General features: G+C 39.5%; 1 protein-coding gene across 1 annotated transcript in view; it reads right to left on the bottom strand.

Moving 5' to 3' along the window:
* xpo4 (exportin 4) overlaps positions 1 to 9,193 on the bottom strand; it is a 181,770-nt gene extending 172,577 nt beyond the window's left edge. The window contains 1 exon segment of the mRNA XM_051926199.1: positions 9,089 to 9,193. Within this exon segment, the coding sequence (XP_051782159.1) occupies positions 9,089 to 9,187 (99 nt within the window). The 5' untranslated portion in view covers positions 9,188 to 9,193.
* Positions 9,194 to 14,990: the final 5,797 nt, after the last annotated feature.

Raw genomic sequence — 14,990 nt, 5'->3', positions numbered from 1 at the left:
AAAGTTCTAGCTATTTATCTATTTTTTATAATATATATATATATATATATATATATATATATATCTATATATATCTATATATATCTATATATATATATATATATATCTATATATATATATATATATATCTATATATATATATATATATATATATATATATATATATATATATATATGTATATGAGTGGTGGGCGGCCTGGTCCCATGCCCAGCCAGGACGCCCCTTCTACTTATGTTCCGGGGAAGCAGCCATGGGCTCCTCAGTACCTCCCCAGGGACGCTTGGTGGCAGCCTCCCTGGTTGACGATGGTGCCTCAGTTCCCGCAGGGTTTCATGGAAGATGGAGTTCTCCACCACCCTGTGGGAATCTGGGGTGGCCACCAGGTGGGGCTGCATGGATCCCAGAGCTAACCTGGACACCTCTACATCCCCACCTGGAAGTGCAATTAGCAACAGGTGATCAAGCACCTGGAGCACTTCCGGGTGGGCTATGAAAAGGGCCAGCATCCACCACTCAGGAGCCAGAATCGGGAGGAAGAGGACGAGGTTGCCTGGGAGGAGTGGTGGTGCAAAGGTGGAGAGTTGTGTGTTATATTAACTCTTTTAGGGCTAATTTTTTTTTTGTTTGTTTCTTTTCTACCAGGGCTGAATATTTTTCCAAAAACTAACTTTTTTTAAAAAAAGAACACAAAGCAATTGAAATCAACAAAAAAATATTTCCTTTTGACAAATGTTACTGTCTTGCATGTTGTATGAGCCTGCATACTCTATGATTTCACAAAAATATCACATACATTTTACACAGCAAAGTCCTGCAAAGTCTGATCTCGCTCAAAGCAGCCAATTTCAGTCATTGCTACATTGCAGTGCTTACCATACGTGTTGCTTTAGTGCCTACTTTTCAATTGTCTGTTGCTGCACTTTCTCACATATATTGTTAGTGTGTACTGTACAGAGACAAGTCACCCGTTTGACATCGTGCCATGCCACTGCCACCAAGTTTTCTGCCCGCATGAAAACCGTATTGTCACCTCTTTTCATCTTCAGCCTGTCTGGCTTCAACTGTGAAGCCATGTGTATCCTGCTCATCCTCACTGTGCCACAAGCTCCAATTCCTCTGCTCTGTAGCTCCATGAACAATTCTGGGCATGTATAAAAATTGTCCAAATGTACACAACATGACCCAAATGTTCATAGCCCTGAAGCAGCTCCAGCACAACCTGACTTGTCAAGGGACAGTTCTCTCTTTGAAAGAAATACTTTCCTGTATATGTAATTACTTTCAGGCAGAAACCACTGTTTGCTTCTGCCAGTACAAAATCCTTTATGCCATACTTTGTGGGCTTGTCTGGCATATATTTGCAGAAAAAAAGGTGTCCCTTTTATTTTATCATAGATTCATGCACAGACAAATCACGCCAGGCTGATAAAATTGTTTCTATGTTGGTTCCACAATGTCAAGCAGGGGCTGAACTTTATGCATGATGTTATAGCCTGGCTCACCCCATGGGATTTGCTTCTGTTTATTACAGAAGTGAATAAAACTTTGCAGCATCACGTACCTATCATCACACTGCATAACCTGTCCAAAGCCACCAGGAGACAAAGCACGTTTGGACCAATGCTCCCTGAAGTTATATCACCAGTCCTGTCCCATCTCTATTTGTAATGCCACAGTGCGCTTCATCTCGTCTTTTGTTGTGGGTTTCCACTTTGAAAAACGAGAATGCGATGCAAGCGCAGCCCGCGATTCAAAAAATTTCTCTGCCTACCTGTTTGTCTCGTCTGACAGTAGCTGAAAAGCAGCATCAGGAGACAGCAGCCTGAAGTAGTTCAGCAGCTGGTGATCTGTCGTGTCCAACAGCAAGCCATGCCGTCTTGTGAAATCCGGTAGCTAGTTCGGCTCCCATGGATCAATGTCTGTGTATTCCTCCCACGCGAACCTTGCCATAGATGCATCGGCTGCGCGAATGCGCTCAGCTGGCAGCGGACCAGCTGGCACGGCATCGGCTGGTGTCCGATCAGCTGATGCCAGCTTCTCACTCTCTCGTTCTATCTCCTGATCACTGTCAATAAAATCAGATTCTGAAAAATCAGAGTCCGACTCCGCGATAATGCGCAAAACATTGTCTGCCGAGTGTTTTCTTTTCTGCACTTGCTTCGCTCCCTTGTGACATGTCGATGCCATCTTGCCATTGTTTACATTTCGCAACTCACGCACACGCAAGGATTAGTTGTCAACGAGTCTAACATTCCTCCAAGCACAGAGGGAATGCCTGCGACGTGACAGTGGGTTTTGTCGCCATTAACAGCTGATTGTCGCCCTCTATCCCTGGATGTCAACTTTTGTCGACATTCGCCCTCAACCCCTCCTGTCGACAAAAGTCGACATCCGCTCTGGCTGGGGGGTTCACGGGGAAGACGTGCTCTCCAGCTCAAGAAAAATAAAAGTCTAGCATTGGATTTTATGTATTTATTTAAAAACACGTCTGTCTGCTTTTCACGAGAGAACTACTTAACAGATTTAGATCAGATTTTTTTCTATAATTTGCTTGAACATTCCGGTTGATTTTGCGACTTCTCTCATTGTCCTATTTATCATAGCTTGTTTGCGGTACCAATTTATCTGCGTGAATCTGAGAGACATGCAGCATGCCAGGGCCCTCCTCACTCACGTGGCGGCCTCAGGACATTACTTACCTTTGTTTAGCTAGCAAACAAGAGAACTACTTAACAGACTTAGATTGGGTTTTTATACAATTTGCTTGAACATTCTGGTTGATTTTGCAACTTCTCTCATCGCGCTAAGAATCATATTTCGCTTGCAGGAGAGGTATATTTGCGCAAATCCAAGACAAAGGCTGTGGGCTGAGGGAGAGGGAAGCATGACATCAGGAGTGGGGAGCTGGGCAGGGCCATCCTCACTATCCTGTTTCACTACTACGTGGGTGGAGCTGCGGGGGATGGCTAGTCTTAAAAAGAAAAAAAGAGGTCTGAATTAACTAAAGAAGCTTTTCTTGCCATTTGCTTACTTGCACAGGACAGCTCCTCCAATTAAGTTTTCTCTTGTAAAGGCTAATATTCCGATTGTCTCTTGCAAAAAAAAAAAAAAAAACTACCGTAATACTAGGCGTAAAGGACCACTTCAACTAAATTACTGTAAAGCATAGAAAAGCAGGAGCTGAAAAGGTAGTGATTGGCCAATTTACCAATCAAGTCTTTTTTTGAGAAAAATCGGCAGCCAATCTATCGGAGCATCCCTAACAGTATACATCAAATTTCATACATACTATAAAATGAGATAAAAATCAATGGAGTACAACAAGCTGAAAAAATCTATTAGAAGAAAATTCAAGTGAGTAGAAATGCATTTGTGTCTGTTCTACACTATAATCAAACCAAGACTCCCCAGTATTCATTTATCTGTGCAAAAGATAAAAAGTACACCACTTTTCTAATAAAACCATGCCATTTTATTCACCTTGAGGAAATAAAAAGTAGTCTGAGGTTCCAGAGTATTTACATCAACCTGCTACTCAATCAGGTTTCTCAATCACCTATCCAAGTGGCATAAGGGCACATCGCTAATGTTAGAATTAGCAAACCTAGCTGACTACTAACGTTGCCACCAATGGCTGAATCCAGAAGATTAGACTGGTTCCTGTAGCATACAGATCAGAGTGTGGGCTCACTTTGGCTTTCACAATAAAGAAGGCACTAATGAGATCAATAAGTGCCATGCCGTCTGCAAAATGTGTCATGCTAAAAATCAAAAAATTCAGGGAACACAATGAATTTGACAGCACACTTGAGAGTAAGACACCATTCTAATGTACAGCTAAAAAAGTAACAAATGGAAAAACATTAAGTGGATCCCTCTCAACTCACTATGGAACAAATTCACACACCAAAGTTAGCACTAAGATCAACTCATGCAACCAAAATAACCATATCAATACTCTATTTTATTTGCAAAGATAGGCACCCTCTCAGTGTTGTACAGAATGAAGACTTCCAAAATATAGTGAATACAATGAAACCTTGTTACACCATACCCTCCCGACAACACATCACTGTGTCCAAGTTCTACGAGGAGGTAAAAACAAGGGTACTGGAACACCTCAGTTCAGCTGAGTCACTTTGACATGAGACCTTTGAATATCAAGGGCCACTGAATTGCACGCAACAGCAGTATATCAAATAACAGATGAATGGAAGCTGGAGTCTTATGCGATATAAATAAGAGTGATGCATGACAGCCACACAGGAGAGAACATCACAGCGCTACTAAAGGAGGCCTTTAATGAATGGCGATTGGAAATGAAAGAGGTCATCATTGTAACAGACGATGCATTCAACATGAACGTTGTGGCTGGACTTACAGACATGACACATGTACGATTTTTTGCACGCAGCCTGAATCTCGCCTAGCAGAAAGTACTGAATCTGCCAACAGTGGAGTGGCTACTCAACAGGATCAGACATGTTACAACCTTTTACAGACAAAGCACCATAGCTAGCCACCAACCAAAACACAAACCAGACCAACTCCAGCTACCAAAACACAGGTTAATCACAGACATTGTCACAAGGTGGGACAGCTCTTATGACATGATATATATATTTAGAACAACCAGCCATCTATGCAGCACTCTTCAACAGAGGACTGAAAGAATTAAAATGTTATCTTCACACTGAGCAAGGCTAACATCACATTTGCTGACAAAGTGCTCAAGACACTCAAGCCAATAAAAGATGCCACCTTGGTAATGTCAGAGGAGAGCATGCTCTCCCTGTCTATCATGGCACCAGTTTATACCAAGTTTGTCATGAGCACAAAAGAAAACCTGGATGACACAGATAGTGAAGGAAATCAAGGCTACAACAGCAAAAGATCTGGGAAAGTGATATGCAAATACGATGGAGTAACTATGCATGGCATCAGCTCTTGGTCCTTAGTTTAAAGATCTACCTTTTCTGTATGAACCAGAGATTAATGAGACATATTCCAAAATGACTGATGCTGGTTGCAAAAACGCAACATAAGTAAATCAATAAATTAAGCTACTTGTTTTTAATTACACACATTAAAGGTTATCAATTAGTGAATAAATATGAATAAATAAATACAAATGAAAGACTGATGACAATTTAGTTTTAATAGTTGGTCTTGAATAATTATGTACCAAAGTAGAAATGTGAAATAGGGTGAACTTGGGTTCAAATTGTGTGTTGTGGTAGTATAAATTTTCTGTAAAAATAATTTTGATTTTGATATACTTTATTAATGCCTGAGGAGAATTTTCTTTTCACATGACCTTTCGTGGTTGGCCACAGTGCTGGGTCAGCCATTGTACAATGCCCCGGAGCAATTTTCAGGTAAAGGGCCTTTCTCAAGGGCCCATCGGAATAGGATGCCTTCTGGCAGTAACAGGATTTGAACCAGCAACCTTCCAGATACCAGCAAGATCCTTAGCCAAAGCCACCACTCTGCCCAGTACTAGTTTGATTTGATGCTTTGATGTTTTTCAGCAGCAACAGGAGGTAGACTGTCTGGTGGAGGAGACTAATCACCCACCTAACTACAAGGACAGCTCTGCCCCCACCTCCTAGCCACCCACAGAGTAGTAAAGTGTTTCCTGTGCATTATTGGCTCAAGTGTCACTGCAGAGTTTCCTCCACCACAAGAGACACCGTAATCGCACAAAGAATTGTCCTGAAAGCTTGGCATGTTGACCAGCTCATCTTCCTCCACAAAAAACCGTGACATTAAAAAAATAAGCACTAACTATAATAACAAGTGCAGTCCAAGTTAAGAATCCAAGAATTTTAACCATACGTATATATTTTTGGTTTACATGTGTTTAATATTTTCTTTAGGGATCCTGCTAGCACTTTTAATTATCATTGCTATAAGCAGATGTAATTCCTTTGTTCAAATTGCAGAAAAAAATAGTGGTATGATGTTAGATGTTACAAGGACTACGCATTTCCTTTTATTAACTACTTGAGATTGAGAAATTAAAGACACATTCAACTGAATGTGAATGCTGTGTGTGTGTGTGTGTGTGTATATATATATATATATATATATGTCTATTTTTTATCTTCTTAATTTGTTTACCTAAAGAATCCTGCAAGCACTTTTTTTTTTTACTAATATATCCAAACGTTATTTCCTCTGTTCAGATTGCAGTGCTATGATGTTGGATGCTATAGGGATTATGCATTTTCTTTTATTAACTACTTGAGAAATACTGTGGCATGTTGTGAACCTTTAAAGCAGGATCTAAAAGTCCAAGAACTTTTACTTTTATTGATATAGGCACATGTTAATTCCCTTGCTTAGACTGCACAAAAAGTAGTATGATAAATGCATTTGCAGATCCCACTAACTTTTTTTTTTTTTATATATACACTCAGGCTGTACACATATGGTGGTGTTTTTTATACTTTGACAGTTTTCCTAAAATTACATTTAAAAAAATTGTAATACATCGCAATATATTGAATCGTAACCCCTGTAATATGATACATATCATATTGCGAGATTCTTGCTAATACACAGCCCTAGATAAATTGTGAAAGACAAATGTGTGCCATGAGCATGGGCTCTCCAAGCTTTTTGACCTTGTGTTAAGTTTGCAAATGAAATGAGACAATTTGGCTTAAATGTGAGCAAGATTTTAAGTTAATAACTGAAGAACCAATCTAGGAGCTGCAATATTGGAATCAATAGCAAGCCAAGGAGAGGACCTTAGTAGGGAATTAAGCCGAGTCCACATTGAACAATGTATAAAAACCTAGTGATACAACTTCAGATTTCAGTAGTGACAACTCATCTATATTGATCACAAGCCAAACCTGGGCATTTAATGAATGGTTTTTTGACATATCTAACCCAAGACCAGCATCTGAAAGATAAGATCTGAAATGGGCGTGAAAAGAATGAATTATCGAGGACTGCAGCTATATTTTAAGACTATAAAGTCATAATATTAATTTCACCAAATTATATCAATCTTATTACTTGACAGAGAAAGTTCCATTTCATGCCGTACAAGAGTAGCTATGCTTCAAGTGAGAAAATTGCTACTGGTTGAGTAGGAGCTACCTCTAAAATATTGTTGGCTGCATACAAGAGCAGAAGAAACACTTTCTGATCAGGATGAATTAATTTTAAAATAATATGCTGCAATCGACTTGCCAAGAACTTTAAAAAAATCAATGTTTTTCAGTAATAAAGCACTATAATTACAGCAGTATTTGAGGCCTTTACCTTGTCTGGCTGAGTTTACAGAAAAGTTCAGTTTGCATAAACAGACAGCATATCTTACCATGTGAAGTTAAAAGGGGGCAGACACTTCTAGAAAGCTGAAAATTGCTCTAAAGGCAATCCATCAGGGCCTGGATTTTTCTTGGGGTTCAAGTTTAGAATTTCTAAGTTTTTATAATATCACTGGGGAATTATTTTTTGGCTGATAGTTTTAAAAAAATGTGATGCACAACCTTAAAGGTTTGCACAATTTTCAGTTAGTGCAGTTATAAAAAATTAAAGGTAAGGTTTACAGTTCAGAATATGATCCTCAAACTAGGATAGTTAAAATGTTAAATGATGATATTTCTGACTTTTAAAAACACACTTTCGCATGATGTTTACGTACTATATGCAAAAGGTATTGTATTGTTTTAGAAGTCTAAAAAAAAGTACAATTCAGTGTTATTTCTCTTAACATTTTGTGAGATATAACTTGGGGCTTTAGGACGTCATCCCTTGAATTCAAATTACATTGATACAAGCAAGTTATACTTCACAAAAGTAATGCAAAGGATCAAATATGTTTTTAGCTTTGTCAAGGTGCTATGAGTAAACAAGATTTGTTTTAAGATTTTCGTTGAAAATAAAGTAAGTATTGGGTATTTTTGGAAGGATAAAAATGAATGCTGGACTGAAAACCATCATCATCATCTTCAAACAGCATCTTTGTCATGTGTGCAGTACCACAGCGTTAACATCCATTATTAAGTTGCTGCATTTGTACAATGTAAGCAGTGGCGAGTTCAGCGACACCGTGACTTAGCGATGGGGCTTTAAGTGTAGAAAGCAGTGGTTTGCATTCCAGCACATTAACAACTAGGCCACACACAACACGAAAAAGAGAAAACATAGTTTCACATTCTAAACTACTGCAAAGTGTAGGCATCATAAATGTAACCACATAAATTAATAATGTTAGGGCACCATAAAATAATTCGTAAATGGTGAAACGAGAAGTGCGAACAAATAGAATGGAGATCGTACCAAAAAGACACCCAAATTCATTCTCAATTGTCATTCACCTGCGGTCTGTTTTGAGTATCAGTTTCACACGAAACCTCTAAAGCAGGTACATACGACTTACATATTCGCAAACGTGCAGGAGTCCACGCGGTTCGTAAGGCAAGATCAGAATACTCCCCCGTATTCCCCAAACCTATCCTAACTAGCATCATTTACAAGACATTTGAGATCCTACAATGAGACGGATTTTCTTTAGGCGCGTTTAACGTGATTCCCTTATTCAGCATCTTTAATGCTCAGGACAAGACAATAAGGGCGCCGTATCAAGTTACCGTCACCGAACGGGTATCTATCAGATTGGTGTGTCGATATGCCATCGATAGGTCAAAAATAAAGCCAAATGCCCGAACAGGGGAAAAACAAATTGGAATGGGTGGCAAGAAAAGAGCACCATGCTCGCTTCTGAACTCTTAACTCTACTGACCCTAAACAAGTTACTCGCCAGTAAGCAAGAGTGCAGCAAGACACCCAGCCCTCCCACTGTCTTTGCTTTGGGAACACGGGTCTGAGAAGACTGGAAAGTTTGAGGCAAACGATCCCAGGCATCACTTTCAATGCTTCTCGCTAAAAAGATTGGTTTGGGGGGAGGTGGGGGGAGATGGAAACACTGCGCCACGCACTGTCTTCTCTTTAACCAAAAAGAAACAAACTCTAACAACCCTGAAGCCCACCTTCACCATACTCCGAGAAGCTATTAAACAGAGCAAACACTCCCGAAGTCAACGGCAAACACGCTCTCTTTCTTACCATTAAAACTTTGGCAGCGCTCTCCAGCTGTGCAATTACTTCTGGTGCTCCCGCAGCCGCCATCATGGTCTCTCTTCAATGACGCGCCATGCGCTGCATTGTGGGATAAAGCGGCAGTGTGAGCCAATGGCTCGGGGGTTGAGTGGCTTGTGGCAGAGCGGGCAGCTTGTTCCATGGCTGAAGTGATAGTTCATGTTTCAACTAACCAATGAGGAAACCAGAAGCCCTAGGAGGGTCATTTACTAGGCAGCAACTCTGCTTGCAAAAAGAAGGTCTTCTGGTGAGGACAGTTGTCATTTGTAAAGACTTTTCGGGTAGCGCTTTAGGTCCATTTGTCTGGAATGTTCACTAAAACGGGGACTTGTATGCGGGAACCAGCATCATTCGGGGCATCATCCCATCGTATCCTATCAATATATAGAATACAGTGGGCAAACATTTACACTCGTCAATTAGCTAAATGTACACGAGAACTGTACACCAACGGCAACCCAAGCGGGGTTGGTGTTAGGAGATTTAACCATCCATTAATTATCCTTAACCCATTCGGAGGGTGAACCTGTCTGTCAACATCAGGCGAGCGAACCAGCCTTGGACGGACCACCTGCCCCCTCATGCACATACCATCATCAACTCATGAAGAGCTTAAAAGTTGCCAGTCAGGCTAACTAGTCCAGAGTGTCCAGAGATTCATTTACACATGGTCAAACAGTCAGCTGGAGCTACCAGACCCCAGAACTAAACATTGTGCGATTATGATAATTGCTGGTTATTTCATATTTAAAATACCTGTATGTATTACTACTTCAGTTAAGAAAATTTCCTGCTCACTCACAACAACAGTGCATCGAAATTGGCATACTGTAATGTTTGACCGCAGGTAGGCGAACCACAATACTTTCTTTCCTTTACCCAGTGAGCTAACTAAAGTGAGCAACTTTGTAGATATTTAAGACATTAAACTTGTTCTATCCACTTGGTCTTTCTACTATTAATGAATTTATCTAAACATTTGCTAAATAGGCTTTCGTTATTCACATCCGGGTACATGCGTCATCCACCTGTCAGTTGTGCAATGTATCGATATTTGAATTTTGTTGTATTATTTACGTGCGACTTTTTAAATCTGTGTTAATCCAGATGCTTTCTTTAACTATGACTTTTGCACTGTCTTGCTATATTTTTCCTTTTACCTTAACCCAGTCAGTGTGTTGATCTGCACTGTCCCTCTAGGTGGAGCCAATAGATGGTATCTTGTGTAAATGATATCAACTGCACTGTGCCCTTCTAAGACTGTGCCGCACTTTAACTTCTTGTCTTCTTCTGGTGAGACCAAAACAAGATATGCACAAATTAATATTCCTTAGATTTAGCCTTAGAGATAAGATAGGAAGTGCAGACATTCTGGTGGAGCTCTAAGTAGAGCCGCTGCTCCTCTGCATTTAAAGGGGTCAGTAGAGGTGGTTTGAGCATTTAATTAGAATGCCACTTGTTTTGGGCATGTCCAACTGGGAGGAGTTGGAGAAGGTGGAGGGGAAAAGGGATGTCTGGGCATCTTTCCTCAGACTGCTGCCCCCACCCTGACCTGAACCTAAATAGGAGAAAGAAAATGGATGGGTAGAGGGTTGTTTGAACAGGAGTCAGCCCCAAATTCAACAGAGTCTCGGTCTCCTGTCTCCTGCACCACATATTATTGTAATACAACATGTATTTGTTTGTTCAGAGAGAGCCATTTTTAACAATGTGAAGGGCAAGTAATCATCTTTTTTTAATGGCATGCTATACATGTGGGAGATATTTGAGCCAGACTAGAACAGAATCATGATGGCACAGTTATAGCACTGCTTTTTCTCAAAAAGGAGACAGGGGTTCACATCCCAGGTGCTCCTGTGTCTTGAGTTTTAATTTTCTCCTACGTGGGGTTCCTTCTAAAGACAAAGACATGTAGGTCAGGTGAACTGGCATTGCTAAATTAGCCCTAGTGTGTGTGTGTGTGTGTGTGTGTGTGTATGTTCATCCCGAAGTGGAATGGTGCCCTGTCCAGGTGTTGTTGCTGGGATAGGCTCCAGCTGCACTGTGACATTACCCTGGATCAGCAGATTATGAAAAATGGATGAATATAAAAATCAGTGTTTATAACCACATTATGACCTTTTTTATACTGGTTTTGTATTAGGGATATAACCTCAATTTAACACCAGTTTTGAGTAAGAGAGAGAGAGAGAGAGAGAGAGAGAGAGAGATTGGGAGCATGTGCTGATTCAGCAGGTTGCTGCACCTACCTCATGACGAACCACCTCAGGATCCCAATTTAGGACCCAAGTATAGTCGTGCAACAGGTGACACCTCAGCACCACAGCAAAACAAGAGTAACATTTATGGGTATTAACCTTAGAGAAAATTCTTTGCCATGATGCCAGCCTGGTCTCATTCTCAAACTAGTTACACTGCTTTCAACTCCTCTGCTACACTTGGGTGTTGGTCCAGTGATATAAAAGAATAATCCGCAGCTCAGAACAGAACTTAAGATTTGTTTTACACAACAGTTTATACTGTACCAAGTAGTATCTGTTACAGTGTCAACTGTTTAGATGAATAAAATGATGCTTTCCAGAGACAAAAGAACAGACAAAAAGGTCCTTTCAGAGGTTCATTACCTAAAAGTCAAGAGAGGATGCTACCAAAGCCAAAAAAGGCAAAATCAAAATCAAAGGTCAAAGTACAAAGATAAAAAAGTAATTGGCAGAGGTGTCAAAAAGTCCCTAAAGCAAAATAAACATAGATATTACTTTAGACAATCACAAACAGGATACAGAAAGTACTACATGACTGTGTTTTATGAGTGGAAGGTACTGATATAATATGACATGGGTCACTTGACCGGAAATGTCAATGGCAATTATAAACAATATGGGTGTCCCCAGATCCAGACTACACCAAGTGGTGGTGCTTCTGAAAAAACAAAATGGCAATGAGATACAATTAAAACCACTGCTAAAATACATTATTAATTCAAAATAACAAAAATTCGTACCAAAAAGATTAGGATCATGATAGGGTGTGTATGACCACATCTCAGTCATGAACTCAGCTTCTTTGCAGCTAGTCCATAATTTGACAGATTGATTATTTTATCCCTCAGCAGATTTTTGAGTCCTGCTACTATCTACTACAAGAAGGGATACTGAGGGTGCATGAAATTCATCCAAATATATTTTGAAAAGTATCTGTATGACTTGAGTATTTCTCTCTTCTCGTTTTCTGTATTGCTGCCCATTTTTCACAATGAATGCTATAAGCTCTTTAAACCAAGACTTCTAGAATGCCTGGAGAGGAAGTGACCTCAGTTCTCTTGGGAAGGCTCCGTCCTGGAGGAAAAATAGAAGAGATTGTTATCAACAGTGTCCTCTCTCGTTCAGAGGTGGTATTACCTTTTCGTAGCTGTGTAGTATCCCTAAAGTGCTTGTGTTTGACATGCCATTAATAGTTACAGTTTCAAATGGAAGGATGTAAAGAATGCACAGATACCCAAATCAGAATACATTCCAGAAAGCATAAAATAGACACCAGCTGATTTGGAACAACTGTCTCTGGTTGGTAGTGCATGAAAATGAGGGATTTCTATTAGCGAGTGATTACACCTTTTACAATTTTAGACCAATATTTTCCCTTTCAGATAGTGGGAGGGAGTGAGGAATTGCCTGTTAAGGGGAAAATGGAGATATTTAAATTTAGAAAAAGAGTTAAACAAGTAATGTTTAAGAAGATGGAAAATATGTTATTAAGGAGCACATCTATTACATTGTGATAGCTTGAAACTTCAATTTGCTTCTTGGCTGATGTTTTGAACTAATTATTTAAGAGACCTATTTTATGCATCTTGTGGCTTTAACTGGGATTACTCACATGAAATAAAATAATGAACACTTCAAAACCATTTATCAGTTAAAAAACAAAAATCAACACACACATTGCCATTAGGGAGAGCATGTCGCATGCTATTGAAGAGTAGAGAAGCAAACATTTTGGTATTATGCATTGTAAATAAGGTGTGGCTACATACTCCAGCACAGACATAGTAGTTGTCATAGAGTCCCCATGAACTGAAAGAAGGCTGTGTAGTCTCTGAATGTTGGTAGAGGTGTGGATTAGGAGTATAACTGGAGTGATCAATCAACTGGAGGGTTTATGCCTATGGTGTTGTATAAGCTAGACCATGAATGGGACTTTGACAAGCTCCCTTTAATTCAGGCTCTTCAAAGGTGTATCTGGAACAGCATCTGAGAAATAGATATTGCCTGAAACTTTTAAATAATTAGCTGGGAATTTTATCTCTGTTGACTGTCTGCCCTTACTTACCCTACCAATAATTCCATACTGTTAGGAAGGAATAGGAAACCTTTAGCCCAGATCATACCCTGACAGTGTGTTCCCCTTCCTAGAAGAGTAAAGACCCCAGGGCAATATCCAACAACTTCACACCCAATTCTCAGTGCTTGCAAACTTTTAAAATGTAACTAAAGGTTCCATGACAATGGATCCTAAACAATCTTGAAAGATGGCTTGCCACTTGTTAAGTAAAGCCCATTATTTTCCTTTTTTGTTTAACTTTTTAATATTATAATTAATTCATAAGTTAGAAGCAGTTTGTAGTTTAGCTGGAATGAAAAGGAGGTGTTTGGGTTCCTATATAAAACAGCAATGGTAGCAGGTAAACCCTTCCAGCAGACATAGGAAAACAAGGAGGCAGCACACGTGTCTAGAATGGGGTCTTCTCTCTCTTAAAACAATTAGGGGGCACTAGTAGCCCAGATATTCTTTCAGAGTTCACAGGGGTCACTAAATATAGGTAATGATTTGTGTAGAAGGGTGCCTGCTACACAATGGCAAGAAATGCTAGTTATACTGTAGGACAAAGCCCAGTTCGTCCTTGTAGATGTGCATGAGTATCATATGTATGGAAAAGATTGGAAATGGCAGGAAGTAGTAGCTTTTCAGGTGCTTCAGTATATTTACGGTGAACCTTGAGCTTGTTTAATTAACACCAGAATGCAACTATAAAAATGGATCCCTGCAAAGCAACCTTGTACTTAGAATTTTGGAAAAGAAGACAATGGTCCTTACCAGGAATATTGGATAGTTCTGATTTTAAAGGAATCTGAAGGAGAGAAGGCAAGTGACATACTCTATATACTTTTGTCTGTTTTTATTTTTCATTTGTTATTTCATTTTCAGAGTAAGTGCTTTTTAGATGTGTGTATGAGTTACAAAGGCTAAAAATAACAAGAAAAAACATTTTATGTAGTACTTTTTGTTCCCAGATTACTGAAAGTTACGTTGTACAGTATTTCATGTGCTCTGTGACTGGACTTGTAATAGAGATTTATGGGTAACTCTCAATAGGCACTCGAGAACATTTTTGTTTTGTCTGTCAGATTAATTTCATGTTCCAGTATTAGGAGGCTTGAATTTCATTTGGTTACTGTCTTTTTTTGTACTTTACTATTTAGTCTATGAGGCCCTATCCCAAGGGAAGTAGCATTTGTATGGATTGGATTTTTAATATTTATTGTAATGTATTGAGAATCAGTGTGGTCATGCATGCATCTACTGTACCTATGAAGAATCATATGACTACCTTTGGAAGGATCCATGTCTTTTCTGTGTAGCTGTGAAGTTCCATTTTAGTATATGCCCCTTGTGGTATACAGTAGGAACTAGGCATCCTGGTTCAGTTACCTCTCCACATCGCTTTGTGACTCTAAGAAAGTTACATTGAACAGAGATATATATAAAAACAACAGACTTGATCTCTGAAGGGAAATTCACTTGCTCCAGCAGCAATATAGTGTTAGTGTTGTATTGTATTGTATTTTTATGTTTCATTTTTTTGTCCATTTTT

The sequence above is a fragment of the Erpetoichthys calabaricus genome, chromosome 4 (genome assembly GCF_900747795.2).
Source record: "Erpetoichthys calabaricus chromosome 4, fErpCal1.3, whole genome shotgun sequence".
NCBI lineage: Eukaryota > Metazoa > Chordata > Cladistia > Polypteriformes > Polypteridae > Erpetoichthys > Erpetoichthys calabaricus.
This window is presented reverse-complemented; position numbering and strand designations above follow the sequence as displayed.